Raw genomic sequence first — 19906 nt, forward strand, 5'->3', positions numbered from 1 at the left:
TTCTATGAATGGAATGGAAATTGTGGCAAAGATGCCTAATACTTTATTATTTATTTTACAGAAAAGCATTATAAACTTAGTAAAATGTCAGTGAAGCAGTATTTCTATACTTAACAGCTATGAATGGTATACTGACCTTATGATAAAACATCCTACAGTTTTTGATAATGAACATCAACTTCATGGCGTTGGAAAGGGCATAATGTTGGCATGAAAAACTGCCCCTAACTGACTTTTGAAACCTCAGCAGAGATGTGCAGTCTTTCCTGAGGGATTACTAGGACTGTCACTTAACCCTCATAGCAGCTGTACTCCCTGAGACGGTGCAGCTGGATTCATACTTAGGCCACTTGGAATCACAAACTGCAGGATCTACAACTCAGCTAAATGGACAGCTGCTTACCTGTGAAGCAGCTTATTGCACGGTGTGTGTGCAGATTTTGTTGAGACATCGTAGAGTGTCATGCCCAATTCCTGCAGCTAGGACGCATACTTAGGATTTAGGGTATTACAGAACGTGGGTTCTATTGCTTCAGGTAAACTCCCAGCTGCCGATCAAGCTGCCTACCTATGACTGAACTTACTGCACATGCTACCGGGTACATTCTGTGACATGTGCACAAAAAACCACAAAATGATCGAAAACTGTGACAAAAAAAGTCCTTGAGGTACAGTACTATTTCTCATCATCAGTGACATCTGCTACATGTTTAGCTGTGTCAAAAAGAAACTGAGAGGTTTTATGCACGTGTGTATGTTACACACACATACATTTACCAATACATATACATAAACCAAATTACTTTTACATTAACCATGTTAACTTAACATGTACAGTTTTTTTTTTTGTAAGAATAAAAAAAATCATGTAAGCTAAATAGTCTGCCATTAGAAATGGCCAAGCAGATATGGAATCCAGAGGAATGACCTCCCGTATGACCTGACTGCTGTTGTGGCTTCATGCTCAGAAACACATCCCTCACTGCTTTCATTCATATCACAATAGTAGAGTGACAGCACTGATAGTTAGATAAGATAAGGATAAGTGAAACATGTGTAACTTTAACATACTCATTTTGTCTGCCTTAGATTTGCACATTTGGACCAAGCATTGATATAATGAGTGTTTTTGCATAGATTAGTTTTAAGAACAACATAATCTAGTGAGATAAGATTCAGGCCTCACAATTTAAAGAATTGCTAAACAAATATTAAAATTGTAATGAGATTAGATAAAGTACACAGTAATTGGAATCACTGGTGCCTAGTTCAAAAACGTGTTTTCTCTTATGAAAAATTAAAATACTTATTTAGACATCACTTTAAAAACATTCATTGCTCCTGTGAAAAAGCTTAACACAGCAGTCAATGGGATGTAGTAGCATTTGAGCCTCTCTCCCCCACTTTCAACTACCAATACTAGAGGCTTTATCTGCATTTTTATACTTGGTCTGTGTTACTTTTTTCCTAAGCACATGATTCCACAGCCTTATATTCTCTGAGTGTCTATTTAAGTATACTCTGACACTGAATGGCATGAACTATAAAACTACGGCAAATCTGGATGGATAAGAGATTTGTTTATGGCAGTGGGATATTACTTGGGTCACGTTGTTTTAATTGTTCAACCACACATTTATGAGCTTTTTTGTTTTCCAAAGTTTTTTATATACACTATACACTGTGTGTTCAAATAATAATAATTGGAACACAGAAGCACAGTGGTTAGCATTGATGGCTAAACGAAAACTACATCCGCAGCTTGAATCCGTCACCCTGTCTTTGTCCGTGTACAGTTTGCCAGTTCTCCCCATGGCTGAATGGGTGTTTTCCCCAGGTACTTCAGTTTCACTCCTTCATGCCCAAAAAGATGAGCATGTTAGATGAACTGGTGATTCTAAATTTGCCCATGAGTGTGGATGTACACATGACTAGGATCTGTGATGGATGGGCTCCTCATCAAGGGGTGTTTCCTGCATTGTACACAGCCCCCTCATGAGCTCAGCTTGAATAAACTGATGTAAAATGCACAGATACTAGTAATACACGTAAACATTTTCTTTTTTTTTTTTTGGAAGATCTTCATCTACAGTACCAAGCCAATTTCTAATAAAGTTAAAGCAGAAACAGAGCAAACCATATATTTGAAAATATTTACCAATTGTCACAAAATGAAAATGGAATTGGCAAAATGCTGTCTTTACAAGGAGTAAAGCATTTTTAAATACTATCAAGACTGTTATGGCGCTGTTGATCCACTATTTCAACACCATCAATTTGAATTATTTTTCATCTGGAACACAAAGGTTTATGCAAAGTATGTTTTTAGATCAGCTAGGTTCCCAAAAACCAGCAAGTGTCCGAGCAGAAAATGATGGTCTTATTTATGGCTCAGCTTCATAAATGCATTCTTTTTACCATGAAGTTAGGGTTTTGTACAAAGTGGCTTCGACAGGCTTTTAATCTCCTCCTCCTCCTCCAGGGAGGACCCTGACATTTAGCATTGTCCTTATTCTGCCAAGATACCCCTAGCATATTTCCATCCCTGCACTTTCAAGTAGTTTGTACTAATGACTGCCTAATTGCAGCTGTGTCTTTGAACAGCGTTAATCCCTTTTGTTATGACTGCTGTAGTACTCAACATCTAAAACACTGCTTACCAGTCTAATTCCTTTCTTTGATGACTGCTTGATGGCAGGAAAAAAAAACTTGTTGATTGCCAGACTGCATGTTTTAAGAAGTCCCAAGTAATAAAATAAGCTGTTGTTTTTAAATGCCCAGAAACTTAGATCATAGCTCTTGATGGATTGCTTAATTGAGAGTAATTTATCACCAATGTCACTAAAACATTAGGGAGCACAGTTTCACATTATTGGTTTCAGTTTTCTTTTTTTAATATGGGATGGGTCATTTACAATGCACTTTCTAATGTACATTAGAAGTGTGTTTCCACATATACTTCCAGGAAATTCATTTTGAGTTACTATTTTATATTGTTGTCTGAACAGAGCTGGAAATGAACATATACTGTAGTTTATAGGATCTTAATTTTTTAACATGCATTTATAATATTTTTTATATTAAACTGTTAATATTTTGTAGCCAATATTTGCAATAACTAAGTAATTTAATACATACTTCGTTCTTAGTTGAATACCACAACATTTTAGATTTCACCACCTGCAGCCACAGGGTGACATTTCATTTTTTACACCAATCTAACATGTTCAAAAGTGAATCTTGAATGCTGGCGAGAGCATGAAAAGCAGTTCATTTTATTGGTGTAACTCAAGAGGGATCAGATTAAGTAAGGAAAGGTGGCTGTCTTTTATATCCAGGCATTCATTAAAGAAGTATTGAGTTATCACCTGACAATAAAAGATATTTTTGGTTGTAACTTTTTCTATCTTTTAGTTACACTACTAACCAATAACACATTGCCACTAAATGCAGCTGTTAAATGTTCACAGATTACGTGGACAGATAGGTCGCAAGAGTGAGGTCTTTTCAGAAAACAACATTAATAGGACTAGATAGGTAAATGTTTTGGTCACACATGCAGGGAAGAAGGTGGCCTCATTCTTTAACATGGAGGTGAAGGGAGAATGGACCCGTTAACAAAATGAAAACGTAAAGTTGATCTGGTACTGCACTAGGAACTAGATGGACTGAATTATCAACATAACCCATGTTCAACATTCAGTGTGCTGTGTGGAGATACTTGGAAGTGGTATCACATACAGAAGATGTACTTAATTATAATGCCATGCATGATGTTTGGCGAATATTTATGGAGCGGACAGGGTTGCTGTGATAGTTCTTTTCCCACAAAGGAAAATATAAGTATTCTGGAAGCAGTGATTATGTTTATGAAATGGTGCACTTGATCAGTGAGAAACAATGGTTGATTGAATGCTTTTATTGTTGCAGGTGACAGAAGCAGTAAAGGAAATTTTTTTTTGCGTCCCGAGTGGCCTTTTTTTTTAATCAATAAAGAGACCAGAGTGAATCATTTACACATTCATCACTCATTTAACCTCACTAAGACCTTGAAACCAGAAGGATTGGTTCCATCATTTTTTGTGTTACTGTGAGAAGATTCCCCAGTTGCCATGCCATGTACTCTGCTTTTTATATTATGTTATGCACACACAGTCTAATACTGTACGTCATTCAGATACTTTGCATGGCATAGGATGTACTTAAACTATAGGCAGACACAATAATATTAAAGGGGATGGCACACACTGTGGTGTGGGACTACCACTGAACCACCCACTCAATGTTGCTAGACTATAATTCCAGGAAAGCTACCTTTCCTACACAGCCAGTCTCCGTAAGAAAATATGTAAGCACATTCTCCATATTATGGATTAACTAACATTTCCATATACTGCATCTTCTTCAGTACAAAACTGTGTAATCATGTAAATTTTTATGTTAGGGTTGAAAGTTTAAAGTCTTTTAACTTTCTTATTCTCTTCTGTATAGTATTAAATGTATGGTTTTGATATTCTTCTACTGTCACATTAAGGACTGTTTACAGTTGTCCCTTCTTGTATCACATTCTTCACTTCTTTCTTGTACAAAGCCCAATATTGCCATTGTGCCATCATTTCAGGCATGAAATTCAATCCACTGAGACCCTTGTTGCAAGTTTAAGATTGCTACTTTAATATTATTTCTCAGCCCTAAACTGGTTTTATGTTTACTGAATTGCAGGAATATTTCCTGTTTAAATTAAAGTACATTCTAAGTTGTGTTTCCTAACAAATGGTCTTAATAATATTGTGTTCTATGTATTTTTTGTATTCAATCATTAGTCTACTATAAATATAACTATGTATCAAGGAAGCATGTGACCCACAGAAAACATTTGCAGTTTCTCAGAGGAACATTTTTTTGCTACCACACTAATCAATATGCACACATCCTTTACACTACAACCAACACATCCATTCATCCACCCATGTACTGTATGTTCCAACCCGTTTATCCATTTCAGGATTGTAGGAAGCCAGTGCCTATCCAAACAGCAAAGGGCTCAAGTTGGGAAATGCACACACTCACAAACACTCATGCTGTGGTCACTGTAGAGTTGCCAACCAACAGACATGGGGCAAACATGCATACTCCAAAGAGGTCGTATCAGCATTCAAACCCAGGACTTTGGAGCTGTAAGGCTGCAGTACCACCATGTGTTCATGTTGTACTATTTAATGGGTTTATAATACAGAACAGCTTTTAATTCATTTAACTTTTTGTACACAGTAGTGGCAGACATGTGTGGAAGATAAATTATGTATTTGTACATTTAGAATTTCCAGCAGCATTGTGATCCCTGGATTACCTTAGGGACAACAATGGACATCACAACTTAAGGAGTAGGAATGTTAGTCTTGAAACTACTCCTAAATTCTTGCATACAGTATATGAATTTATATTATCAATAAATATTTCTTTCTACTGGTTATTTTTATTTCAAAGCACAGTACTGAAAAATTAAATGTTTAGAATGTATAAATTTTTCACTATTAAACCCATATGCCAAATTCTTAGAGCAATCTATAATATTCAGTAACTTTATTCAGTTTAGGAAAGGAAAACTCCACTAAGTTTACAGACTTTAACATGATAAAAACATTTTGCTATTAGCTTAGCAATATAAAAATGATGGACTAAACTTACTGAAATTATTTCAGAGAAGTACAGAAGCACAACATTTAATCAAGTATCATCACAACAGGTTAAACCTACTGTATTGCTTATGACTGACCTTTTGTGTGTGATTTTGTCGTGTGCAATTATTTCTATTTACAGTACTTATTTGGCGCACCCCTTTATCTAAGGCAGCTTACAACATTTGAGGTACAACTGGTTACATTTGTTTTGCTTTTGCCAATTGGGGCACAGACAGGTCACGCAACTTGCTCACGGTCAGAAAATGTCAGTAGTGGGATTTGAACAACCAACCTCAGGGTTTGAAATCCAAAGCCTTAATCACTACCAGTACAAGTAGAAAATTTCATAAGTCTACTACTTCAACACTAATGCTTATAAGACATGTTTTTCCAAATGTAGCAAGTGCATATTACAGATGTTCACATAATACTACAGATGGAAAGCTGGCAGATGAGATGACTTACTCAGATTCTCAAAGTGAATAGTAGGGACTGAAGTAACAACAACCAAGTCACACTAGCATGCCAATCTGAGATATAAAGGGTACAGCAGTAATATATGGCAATTTAAAAAGACGGCTAACGACAAATTAAGGCCACAACCTTTAGTGTTACTTAAAACCTATTTAGTACGTATTCAAATTTTTGGCTCTTTAGCCTTACTGTTTCAGACATAAATTAAAAACTGGCAGAGAAGGCATCCTGTTGAGTTAGAACAATGCTTAAGCAAACACGGTTATGAAGAATCACTCATGCACCTTCTATGAGTATGTGAAATGCAAATGACATTGACTCAAACACATTTGACAAAAAATACAAGACAGTTTTTATTGTACATGCAGTAATAAGAACATATGATCTTAAGGACTTTGACAAACAAGAAGGGGGCACTCAACCCATCCAGTGTATTTGGTTAGCTAATTTGTTCCAAAATCTCATCCAGATAATTATAAAAGTTGTCGAGGCTAGTTTGCTCAACATTCCCATTACCTTAACTTGAAGAGATGCATCCTGTCTTGCATCTTCAGTGTACATTCCCATTAATTTCGACCAGCATCCTGAAGTTTGTTTTTCACTATTTAATTGAAAAAACTATGCTGGATTAACTGTATCAATGCTTCTTAGAATTTGGAATACGTGGATTATGTCTCAATGCAGGCCCTTCTTCTCAAGACTGAAGGTTTAATTTCAGTTGTCTCCCAGAGCAGGACACGCTCATTAGTCCACAGAAACACTTGCTTGGTCTTCTCTGCATAGTTTCTAGTGCTGCTCTGCTTTTTTTTTATTAGCAAGATGACCAGAACATACAAACAGTACTCCAGATGCAGTCTCACTAACAAATTATACAATCTGAGCATTCAATGGGCATATTGTTCATTTTTCTAAACCCTGTAAGTAAGAGTCTATATAAAGTTCCTTTATAGTTTGTTCCATGTCTCTGTCAGCCTTAGTGTCACTACAGTAGACATTGTTCACAACCATCTATATAGATCTCTGTTATCTGGTAGTGTCAAAGCTGGTAAATGTTTGATTGCCAGAGGGATCTTTCAAAATTTTAAGATCTACAGGTGTTGCTCTTTTTTCTTGTACCCATTTAGACCATTTCATGACACTAGAGGCTGAATATTATGGTTTATTGTAATCTGCTTTAGTGGTTTGTCATCCATTTATAAAATAAAAATATCAAATGTATGCATATTTTCAGTTTAAGCAAACTTCCTGCCAAGGACTACAAAATCTCTTGCTATTGCATAGCTGTGATGAATGTTGGAAATGTGTGTATAGTAATCATTATAACAGATAAATGGATAGACTTCCCCAATGCCAATGTGTTTTGTTATATTTGGTAAAACTAAAGATGGGTACAGTGATAGGAGTCATTGGATAGTCTGATCACTGTATGCAAAAAAATAACCATTGCAGTACTTCTGAGCACATTTTGTTGGAATGAGTCAGTGGCTAAAAGGGTTCGGGGATAATATGCCATGATGAGGATTAGCAGTATTAGCTATGGTGGCCACTAGTGGGTCTAGGGTCATTCATCTAATATATGTATTTATGAAATGAAATATAGCATATAATACTGTGGTGACATTTTGCTGTACTAAATAAGTCATAAAGTAATATGGTTACCTTAATACATATGGCCTACAGAAAAATTGTATTAGACTCTAATTAAAGTTCAGGGCAGCACTGTTTACTTTGGTACAAAATCTCCTTTTCCCCTTCATTTAAGTTTCTAGTCATGATAGCTATTTATTTATATGGAACTTGTATTTACTGGAAAGGGCTTGTGTTTAACACATAATACATTGTGGATTTTGCCCTTTAAATTTTAAGAGGCAATTTGTCAGCTCTTCATGGTTTCTCTGTGATTTATGAAGAAGCACGAGGCTTTATTGTATGCTGTAAGAGCGCAGAAAATGTCTGAAGTAACTGCTGTCTAGGCATTAAACACAGTCAGTTGAATTTATGATCATTAATTACAGTTGTCTGAGACTATAACCATTGCATTCAGTTTAGCTTGTCATTACACACTGCTGTAAAACTGCTGCCAAACCAAGACGTCATGATGTCATGTTGCTTGAGTTCAGTAAGAAATTAGCTAATCCCTGACATGAGGTTTAGGTCTTTGATGGATTACAGGTCAATTAGTAGACTCTTTAAAGATGACATTTAAACAGCCCAGTAATGGACTTATTTCACTATTTTTGTTAGTTTTTTCATTGACTTTACACGATTATTAGTCTTTATTTACCAGTGTTACTATAGCATGCTTATTTTAAACCATTAGAATTCTTGTATTCTTCTACATGTACTGTATATTAAAGGGTTTACCTTATAAATATGTCAGTAAGGTAGTGTGGCGGACAGCTGGGTCCCATGACCGGCCGGGACGCCCCTTCGACATATGTTTCGGGGGAGCAACCATGGGCTGCTCAATACCTTCCCCGAGACGCTTGGTGGCAGCCTCCCTGGCTAACGGTGGTGCCTCAGCTTCCCGCAGGGCTCCATGGGAGATGGAGTTCTGCACAGCCATGTTGGGATCTGGGGTGGCCGCCAGGGGGCGCTGCATGGGTCCCTGAGCTCAGCTGGACGAGTCTTCAGCCCCACCCGGAAGTGCAACTGGAAACAGGTGATCAAGCACCTGGAGCACTTTCAGGTGGGCTATAAAAGGGGCCAGCAACCACCACTCAGTGGCCAGAGTTGGGAGGAGGAGAACGAAGCTTGACGGGAGGAGTGGTGGTGCCAGAAGGGAGTGTTGTGTTTTTGCTTGTGCTATTTTGGACTGTGTTGTGCCTGTGGGGTTCACGGGGAAGACGTGTAAAGTCTTTGTGTTATTTTTACACATGCCTCCATGTGAGTCTGTGCTGGGTCAGGCGCAATATAGCACCTTATTACAGTAGCTAAAGTTAATCTGAAAAATATCCCACAGCAAGCAACCCGGTTTCTACTGTTTGCAAATGCCTACTTTCTAATATATATATATATGTAATTTTTGTTATTCATTACTGCCAGTTTCAGTTGTCAAATATTAACTTTTTCTGTTTTTTTTAAAGCAGCTAGCAGGAGCAAGGACATTAGCACTCTCTTCTTTCATCACAACTGTTAAACGTAGGAGAGCAGTTGTTTGTTTCTCTGGCATCTGTGAAAACTCAAACACGGTTGGTCAAGAGTGCTGCTGCACTTAGGGACTCACTGACCCTCAAAATATAGTGCTCAAATTTTTACAGGAAAGGCATGAGCCCTTCATTGGTATTGCTGTGCACACATTTTCAACACAGCATGTGCTCTGAGAAGAGTGACAACAAACACCATTCAGTTCAGAGGTAGCAGAGATGGGAACAGGAAGTCAAAGGTCCATGTTTTGATTACTTCTATAACAATTTAATTTAGTATTCATATGCTATGGGACAAATGGGAAATGCATCTACCTATATACTGTAAGTCTTTGAAAGCCAAACCTTTACCTTAAGGCACACTTAGGGCTCATTTATACTTCACGCTCAGAACACGTTCGCGCCCGCATCATGGCCGCCACACGTTCTGAGCGTTCATTTGATGCGTCCTCTGAGCAGGTCCTCAGAAATTAAGTTGCAGTACCAGCAAAAAGTCGGGTGACGCAGTGTGCTAAAAGTTGGAATGTGACGTCAGAGTCTCTGTCTACTATCTACATGTGACAGAAAGCCACTTTGCGGATCCTACGAGATCGGTGTGCGCGCTTCAATATTTGATAAATGGTTCGATGTGGTGAAGCAAAATGCCGACATACAGATGTATTCATGGTGCTTTTATATTCAAGTGTCACATATTCCCGATCGTAATGACATGATACGTTTTAAAATTCTCACATACCATCTTCTGTGCAATCTTTCTTTCTAGGGCTTTCTCTGCTCCTGACAGCAGCGAATCGCCAGCAATAGATCGCCACACTGAGCACATTAAATGTATGATATTCCAATTCTCTGCACATTTAGAATCCTTAGATTTATACTTGATATCACTTTCATGATGAAAAGCATTAAAGTATGTATATTACATTTTACAGATAAATCGGTAATTTCATTTAAATAATGAATACTGTTAATAATTACACACATGGGGTGACACAGTGGCAGAGCGTTAGTGCTGCTGTCTTGCAGGGAGTCACGTCGCTGATATTCCCTGCCTGGAGTTTACACGTTTTCCTGCTGGGTTTCCTCACTGTGCTCCAGTTTCCTTCCAAAGATATACAGATTTGGTGCCGCTAAAATGACGCTAGTGTATGTGTGTGCTTGTAATCGCCTTGCGATGAGCCGTGGCATCGTCCAGGGATTGTTTCTCACTCGTGCCCAATGCTTGCTGGAATGGACACATCCCTGGATTTAATCAATAAACATCCTTTTCAGAGATATTGCGGTAAGGTGTCATAGGAATTTAATGGGTGTTCTAGGCAATTCACAACACAGAGAAGCCGAACATGTTCTCACCGTGATAATATCTCGCACTGCCACCTGGAGGATTCCTCCAGATTTACGTAAAGTACTCGCGCAAGTAAAAACACTTAAACGCTTGCGTAGCAGGAGCGTCCGCTGCAGCATGCGTTGCGTCGCGTGAAGTATAACTCCGGCCTTACTGAAACTACAGCAAATAACATTCAGTGGTACATGAAATGAAGCAGCACGGTTTCCACTTTAGACATTTATGAAATACTACAAAACTAAACAAGAAAATGACAAAATTTTGTTTCTCTGTAAGAGCGGATACTATAATAGTGAAATCAAAGTGAAATAGCGGCCTCTCTAAACTTTTTCTGAGGTCTTCACAAGTGAGGAAGTGGATAACCTCCCAACAGTAAACGGGGCTGCTAAGGAGGTTCTGAATGATTTAGGAAATGTAGAGGGAGAAGTGCTGCTCAGATTAAATAGGCTGTAAACAAACAAATCACCAGGAACAGATAATATTTACCCTCGAGATCTTAAGGAGGCGATCTAGAACATATATAAATCCTTGATACATATTTTTAGGAAGTCACTGTGCACTGTGGCGATTCTGAAAGACTGGACAATCGCAAGTAGTATCACGTTATATAAAAAGGGTGACCGGGGCAGATCCAAGCAACTAAATGCCAGTAAGCTTAACGGGCATCACAGGAAAATTAAGGAAAGGAATTATTAAGGATAAGATTGAGGAGCACATGGCAAGTAGAGGAGTTATTCTGAACAGTCAGTATGGGTTCAGAAGAGGGAGGTCGTGTTTTACCAACATGCTGGAATTCTATGAGGAAGCAACAAAAGGATATGATCAAAGTGGAGCATATGATATTATTTATCTGGACTTTCAGAAAGCATTAGGTAAGGTGCCACATGAGAGGTTGGGCATCAAACTAAAAGAAGTGGGAGTTCAGGGTGATGTTTGTACATGGGTGCAGAATTGGCTCAGACACAGGAAGCAGAGGGTGATGGTGCGAAGAACCTCATCAGAATTGGCTAATGTTAAGAGTGGTGTTCCACAGGGATCAGTGCTAGGGCTGCTGCTATTTTTAAAATTTATAAATGATTTAGATTGGAATATAAGTAACAAGCTGGTTAAGTTTGCAGATGATACCAAGATAGGTGGATTGGCAGATAATATGGAATCTGTTAAATCATTACAGAAGAACTTGGACAGCATACAGGCTTGGGAAGTATTGTGGCAGATGAAATTTAATGTCAGTAAATGTAAAGTATTACACATAGGAAGTGAAAATGTCAGGTTTGAATACAAAATGGGAGGTCGGAAAATCGGGAGTACACCTTATGAGAAGGATTTAGGAGTCATAGTGGACTCTACACTATCAACTTCCAGAAGCCATTAAGAAAGCTAACAAAATGTCAGGTTATACAGCACTTTGCTGTGTGGAGTACAAGTCCAAGGAGGTTAAGCTCAAGCTTTATAACACACTGGTGAGGCCTCATTTGGAGTACTGTGTATAGTTTTGGTCTTCAGGCTACAAAAAGGACATAACAGCACTAGAAAAGGTCCAGAGAAGAGTTACTAGGCTGATTCTAGGGCTACAGGGGATGAATAATGAAGAAAGATTAAAAGAGTGCATATTAAAAAAAATATTTGCCTTTTCAGTTTTAAGCAAAAGAAGATTAAGAGGTGACACGACTGAAGTGTTTAAAATTATGAAGGAAATTAGTACAGTGGATCAAGACTGTTATTTTAAAATGAGTTCATCAAGAACACGGGGACACAGTTTGGAAACTTGTTAAGGTTAAATTTCGCATGAACATTAGGAAGTTTTTCTTTACACAAAGAACAATAGACACTTGGAATAAGCTACCAAGTACTGTGGTAGACGGTAAGACTTTAAGGAACTTTCAAAACTCGATTTGATGTTTTTTTAGAAGAATTAATTGGATAGGACTGGCAAGCTTTGTTGGTCTGAATGGCCTGTTCTCGTCTAGAGTGTGTTAATGTCCTAACGTTCTAATAATAGTAGACAAATAAAGTTCTATCTATATGTATAATTCAAATCAAAAGCAGGAGTGTGGAACAAACTACAGTATTGAGACATGTAGTTGGAGCAGAAACCTTGACAACCTTTGAGAAGATTCTGGATAAGATACTGGGATAGTTTAACTATTAGCTAAACAAACATGCATAACGGATTGAATGCTACCTCCTTGATTGTCAAACCTTGTGTTCCTAATGTGGACACCATCTTCTGATTGGCTTTGGAATCAATACTAATTTCAATCATCAATTGGGACAATTTTATTATTGTGCAAGATCAGAAAGAATCAAGAAAGCAAAAATGTAATGCAAGACGATCTAAGAAAATGGTAAAGAAAGTGACAACAAATAACCTAAATGATAAAAAAAATGTTCTAGAAAACTAAATATAGAAAAATATTCCAAATGAAGCATAATAAATTTAAGTTGTGGGGGAATGAATGTGGGGAAATGAATAAGTTGCAAAAAAAGACATACAGGGACCAAAGAACAAGAACACTTGATGTTACTTTTTTATTTCTTTATATAATCCCTACCATTCAGCATCTACTCTATGTGCTTTCTAGCTAATTTTCTGAGTCATGTAGAACAAAGAAACAAGGTACGTCCACACAGTCAGAAACATCCATGTAGCTACTAAGGGAAGCCATCTATCAGAATATGTGGTTGCCAAACCTAATTTAACCTTAGCAATTTGTCTGCTTGTCTGACATTTTCACAAGAGTGCTTGTGTTTAGTACATTTGGAATCTTTTATTACCATGATGTCTTCACATTCACTGCGCCTTTTAGAAAAATGATAGTTCACATTTGACAAACATTCAATTACAATAATTGTTGTCATAATAACATTTTCTTTTACTGGTATGATGTGTTCAGTGGCCATGAACTATTCAGTTTCTAAATACTAAAGGATCATTTTTAAACATTTTTTATCTGTTTAAACGTTGATATGTTGAAAGTTGTGGAAAAACATAAGATAAAGTGTAGGTTAATTACATAAAGATATACTACAGCCTAAACTTTAAAAATGAGTAAAAAAGTTAAGTTCAATACATTATATATTCTTTTTGTTTCTAGCCTCAATGAACGAGCTCACCTGCTGACCCGTGTGTTTAAAAAAACATCTTCAAACTTGGCACGCGCCAACTCTGTCCAGCAGACGGTATCACGTAAGTGCACCATATAATTTTCTGCCTAGGAATTAATAGCTGTGTTGGCATGTGTTTGTCCAGAAATAACAAAGACATGTCTGAATGTTGATAAAACATTGTCTACTGCCTATATACAGTATATATTCTCATTAAAATGACACATGAACATGTATACATACTGTATATAGTGTATAATATAAATAGGTTGAAGAAGCAGTAAAGCAATATATTATTACTTTTTTCAATATGTAATTGATAATTGTTTGCAAAGTGATTGAAAAGGAGAAGCAATTTATGTCACTGAAACTTAAAAAAAATATAGCTTCTACAAACAATTTATTGTGAATATAGAAGATTATTGGTCTAATCATATGTACCACACATGGGAATAAGAAAATCCATACACTAGAAGCATTCCACTTCTGATGCCTCCAGAAGATCTTGGGCATCACTTGGGAGGGCAGGGTTTCCACACAGTAAAATTCTACAATGCTTCTCAACAACTAGTATTGAGGCCATTCTGCTCAGCCAGATCTTCTGCTGGACCACATGAATGAGTCTCGATGGTCCTGTATGGTGAACTCGCGAAGGATACCAACCTCAAGGTGGACTGAAGAAATGCTGGAAGGATTATCTGAAGTCTGATCTCAAGACCTGCTCCATTCCACATTTGCAGCATGGGACACTTGCTAGAGACCGCGTGCTTTGGAGACGGACAATAATTGAAGGAGTCCATCACTTTGAACAACAACGCACCCATCAACAAGAGAACAGCAAGATATCACCATCGAGACCATCCCACTGCACCTGGGGAGCAATTTACTTGCCCATCATGTCCCAGGATCTGCCTTTCCTGAATTGGTCCAGGAAAGTGTACACACAGGAGGGGAGGTGACAGAGATGGACAAATGGATGGACAGCGTCGTCGTCTGATCGACAGACAGCCATGACATGGGAGTATATGTGGATATAGTCCAGGGAACTTTAAGTGAATATTTGTATATATTCAAAGAAAAAATATACATATTAAACATTCTAATCTCAGTTATTATCTAACATCCTTACTCCAAACACAAGAACTAATCCCACAATGAATTACCCAGAGGTAAGGTTGGGCAGTATACCAATGTGTATCATACCTTTATCTTTTTACATTGTAAAGACTGCTGAGAAAATTTAAATTAATTTCACAATTATTAAACTAATTAAGTAGGACCAAACAAGACAATTATTTTCATTGGGTGTAAACTATTGAAACATTTTTCCTATAGGGATATAATTTCAACTTTAACTTCAGTCAGATTAAAAATATAATATGTTGTAATCTTATGCAGAACCAAATCACAGTAGTTAAATATATTAAATTAAAAAAAATCTAATTATTGTGCTACTCTGACCCAATGGCATTTTGAGGATGAAAATTCTGGTAGGGCTGTGCCTACCTGGGAGAGAGATGCTCTCAGAAGGAGAGGAGCCATCCTGAGAAACTAAACAGAAAAAGTGTGTATGTGTGCACATATGAGAGGAAGAGATGATCAAGCACCTAATAAGCAAAATTTACAAGATCTGCTGTTCTGCTTAAGCACATTTGCCTGGTATGTGGCCACCAGCTATTTTCTGAAGGATCTTGGCTTAAATCAGCTTAGATAAACTGAGATGGGAAAAGTGACCATAAATAGCATTGTCTTGACCACATGTGAATGGTGAAAGGCAGAGCTGATAGACATGGCAGAAAAAAAGATAATTGGACAACAGTGATGATAAAATGTCTAGCAAATAATGATATTAAAAAAACACACCCAAAAATATCTATCAACATATTGTCATACATATCAAAAGATGGGATTAAAAGATATCTGAATATCAAAAACAAATACCCAATATCAAAAGCATACATGCAAAATTTTCCAATTTTGTTCAGTGTTAAAGTATTAAATCATACTCTGCACAAGTAATCAACATGATTCATGACAATGATTAAACACTCCAAAACAGCAATGTTTTAAACTCACTAAAAAAACAGCCAATGAAGCTCAATGCTTGAAGTCCCAAGGGGAGACTAAAAAGTTCAGGCTGCAGTCACCCACCTGAGCAAAGGTTTGCCAGAATTGTTGCACGGTCCAGTCCCAGCGGCTTGTTCAAACAACCCAGAAACCAACAAGCGGGTGCAAGCACAACAAGAATTTCACACACTATAAAATAATGTATTTTATTTAAGAAAAAATTGCATTAACTATTACTTGGAAAATCTGAAAAAAATAAATTGTGATGAAAAGTTGGGTTTTTTATAAACAATACATTAAATTATTGAGGTGGTTTTACTATTTATTTTATTTGTGCACATTAGCGTCATCTATTGGAAAATGAGGGGGGCAATGCCCCACTTGCCCTAAATGCAGAGACACCATTGCTATGAGCCCAAATATTGGGAAAATATCATAGCATGGTCTCCCTGACATTTCTCATCCACAATGTATTTTTAATATTCTTTTTAATGGCTGAATCTAATCAAATAATGGAAAACAAGAACTGGGATTAATAGATGTAACTATTTACCATTTTAGTACAAATCAAAGAAATAAAAGCCCAACTTGATAGTCTATGATAGTCAAGCTAGAATTCAGAGTGCAGAAATTGTTGAACTAGAAATGAATAATATATATAATGTATCAGAAATAGATAGATAGATAGATAGATAGATAGATAGATAGATAGATAGATAGATAGATAGATAGATAGATAGATAGATAGATAGATAGATAGATAGATAGATAGATACTTTAGATTGCTATATACAAGAAAATACCCTCTAACTTCTCAACAAGCATGGAATTTATGTGCTATAATGCAAATAGCAGATGAAAAAAAAAAAAAAAATGACAGTGATATAAAAATAGCCATCCAGTAGCACTAATGCATGAAAGAATGACCAGTCTGTTTTACATCCTGTTTTTACTAATATGACGGAATGTTATGTGTGATGTTGCACAGCTTGGCTTTCAAAGAGCTTTAGATGCTGTACCCTTTGAAAGACTAACACATACAGTAGGTATGAGCGGACTTCAAGGCTAGGTTGACAAATACAGAAAATAATTAAATAGGATCAGGGGATCTTTCTCTAAATTAGGCCATGAAAAATGTGCCTTCCAACACAGATTAATGCTGGGATTCAAAGTCTGTCAACAGGAAACACAATAAAAGTAATTATTTTTCAAAAATTAATAAGACCATGTGATGCCATTTTTTACTGTAAACCACGTTTTATTTCAATAAAGTAACATAGTATACAATCAAGTAAGTAAAATGTGCAGAACTTATACAACAAATAACTTCAAAAACATAACAAAATAGTATTTTTTCACAATGATAAGTGGAACAAGCTCCCTAGCAGTGCAGCTGAAATAGCACCTTGGGTAATTTCAATTCAGGATTCATTTAGACGTTTTATACAAGTCAGCCCTGACAAGCCATTCTGCACTATGTAGTGTGTTCTCATCAAAACTTTTTCTTTTGCTCTATAGTTATTTTTTTTCAATGGATTCCACTGAAACTGAAACTGTACCCACCTGCACTGTCCTGTATCCCATCTCTTTATGAGCTATAATGGATGTTAACTGATGAAAACCAAACAAAATACAAAAACACAGAAAACTATACAGATGCCCAAGGAGCCTTCTGTCCTCCCAATCCCAAGTTTCCATCTGTTTGGGTCACGGTGGCCAGAGCCTGTCTCTACAACATTAGTTGCAAGATAATAAATATGTTTCTATCTGCATTTTTTACGTAAAACAGCTTTTCTTTACCCACAAGGTATTTTAATGTTTTCATACCATTACATTTTATGTTACATAATTGCTTGGTAAAGTAACACTGAGACTTCTTCCCCTTCTAGTTAATTATCATTTTTGCATCTTTTAATTATTATTTGTTTGAGTGCAGTTAATTGAGTAAACTGAGGAGAAATACTTAAATTGAAAGAAAAAAAAAACAAAGTAAAACAGCAAAAAGTAAAAAAAATAATAATTTTTTTTCTAATCACATAAAATAAATAAATATTAAATAAGTAGTTTTCTAAGGGCAGAACAATCCCTTGTTATAAATTTAGTTCTTATGTGCACCAAGGTCACCTAAACTAACACTGGGAAACCACAACATGGTTTTATTTTATTTTTCTTATGACCCTTTTTTTTTTTAGGAATCAGAACATAATAAAACTCAGACGTCTCTGCCTGACAACTGGCAATTGCGCTGCTTGGTCTTAAATTAAATGATTATTGGAAGCTGGGTTGGCGTGTTTAGTTGGTGGTTTGGGCTTTTACTTAATCTAAAACAATTAGATATTAAAAAAATAAACAATCGGTAATACCATGGTATTGCACGGTAATACTTACTGAAAGGATTTCTTAAAGAGTATAAAAAACAACTAAATAAATATAACATAAAAAAGAAAAATAACATACTGTATTTTAGATATCCATACAATATACAATATGCTTATGAGGCTTGGTACAAGCCTTACGACATGTGTAAATATTTCTTACCTGTTTACCCTGGCACTGGACAATAACTTGGGCATTTTCTCCTGCATCACTGCTGTAAGCAAACATCACTACACCAGTATGAGTAGTTTACATCTATAATTTAGAAAAATACAAACATACTTGGGTCAGTAGTATGCATTACTTATGTGTAGAACTCTGAATAATCCTCTTTAGTGAATACCAGACTTTACAAATGAGATATATTAGTCTAACCCTGCTTGGCTATGATGATGTGAAAGTTTGTCAGAGCTAGTAACGATACCTTGCTATTTTATTCTCTCATTAACACTAACAATGGCCTAATAGTTTTGTCTGTTTCCTTCCAGATGGATATGCCTTTTCCCAAGAGGAGCACGGTGTAGTTTCTCAGTCTCAAGTTGTCCGATCATATGACACAACCAGACAGAGATCTGAAATGGAATAACAAACCAATAAGCTTACCCGAGCATGAACTGCACCAAGTTCGTTTTGAATGGTTAGAATAAAATATGCTCAAGAAAGAAGAAAAGCATACAGAAATAAATGATGGCTTTTATTATTTTAGAAACTTATAAACGCCAAACAAAGACTAGATTGCCTACTTCTGTGGCCTTAGCCAAAATATGGAATCTTTATTAAACTTGTGACTCAAACCTGAGCGGGTTACTGATGTGATTGGATTGATTGACATTTAGTTTCCTGCTTAATCTTGTGATTACTTCAGAAAGATTTGTTCATTCTTTTGGTAGGAATGATTTCTTTAATTATTTTGAGTGAATATGCTAAAGTGAAAAGAAATTAATGAATTTCTGCATATAAGATGTTATTCAATCTTATTGACTGGTGCTGCTTTTATTTGTTGTTATCAATGGTTAACTGTGTTTGTACACTCGCCACCTAAAAATAATTTTCATTTTTAGGGTCAGAAAAATGCTAACAGCACAGAAGAATGAAAACACCGGGCATGCATGCAACTTAAAAATGATGTGTCTCCTGTTTCTTGGAACACCATGTAGAGACACAGTAGACGAAAGTTAGCCATTCAACAATGATAATGAAGATATCTCACTAATTAGTCAAACCCTAAAATGTAGCATGTTAGAGTCTTTTTACCAGCCTGTAATTTGAACGGTTGCTTTTGAATGTCAACATATGGTTATGTTGATTGCTATGAGGCATGATGTAACCTTAGAAATTACAGTAACTTACATATGGAGTCAGTTCCTGATGCTTCTGCTAGCTGACTGGTGTATAATCGAGATCACTGTATAATGGTGGTGTGCATTAAGATTCATAGGAACAATGTAGAGGGTGAGCTCAAATTGCAAATTTTATAATCCTAACACCTTTAAAGTGGTCGCCATGTTTCTGTGTAGCGCTCTCACTTTGATTGTTTTTAAAATCCAGCTTTATTCAGTTTTTCAACAACACCAAAGAATTTACATGTCATATAAACCCTTGAAAAAGACTGGAATTTTATATAAATGAAGTGCCACTAAAATTCAAAATGATATTTTTCCCCAATTTGTTCTTGTTTACTAGAGGTCTAACCAAAAAGCTGTATAAGAAGG

General features: G+C 36.4%; 1 protein-coding gene across 5 annotated transcripts in view; it reads left to right on the top strand.

The window, feature by feature from the left end:
- atp8a2 (ATPase phospholipid transporting 8A2) overlaps positions 1 to 18993 on the top strand; it is a 429846-nt gene extending 410853 nt beyond the window's left edge. For all 5 annotated transcript variants that reach the window (XM_051926384.1, XM_028799509.2, XM_051926385.1 and 2 more), the window contains 2 exons: positions 13742 to 13833; positions 18683 to 18993. In XM_051926384.1, coding sequence (XP_051782344.1) covers positions 13742 to 13833; positions 18683 to 18780 — 190 coding nt within the window. In that variant the 3' untranslated portion in view covers positions 18781 to 18993. The remainder of the gene's footprint in view (positions 1 to 13741; positions 13834 to 18682) is intronic.
- Positions 18994 to 19906: the final 913 nt, after the last annotated feature.

The sequence above is a fragment of the Erpetoichthys calabaricus genome, chromosome 4 (assembly GCF_900747795.2).
Source record: "Erpetoichthys calabaricus chromosome 4, fErpCal1.3, whole genome shotgun sequence".
NCBI lineage: Eukaryota > Metazoa > Chordata > Cladistia > Polypteriformes > Polypteridae > Erpetoichthys > Erpetoichthys calabaricus.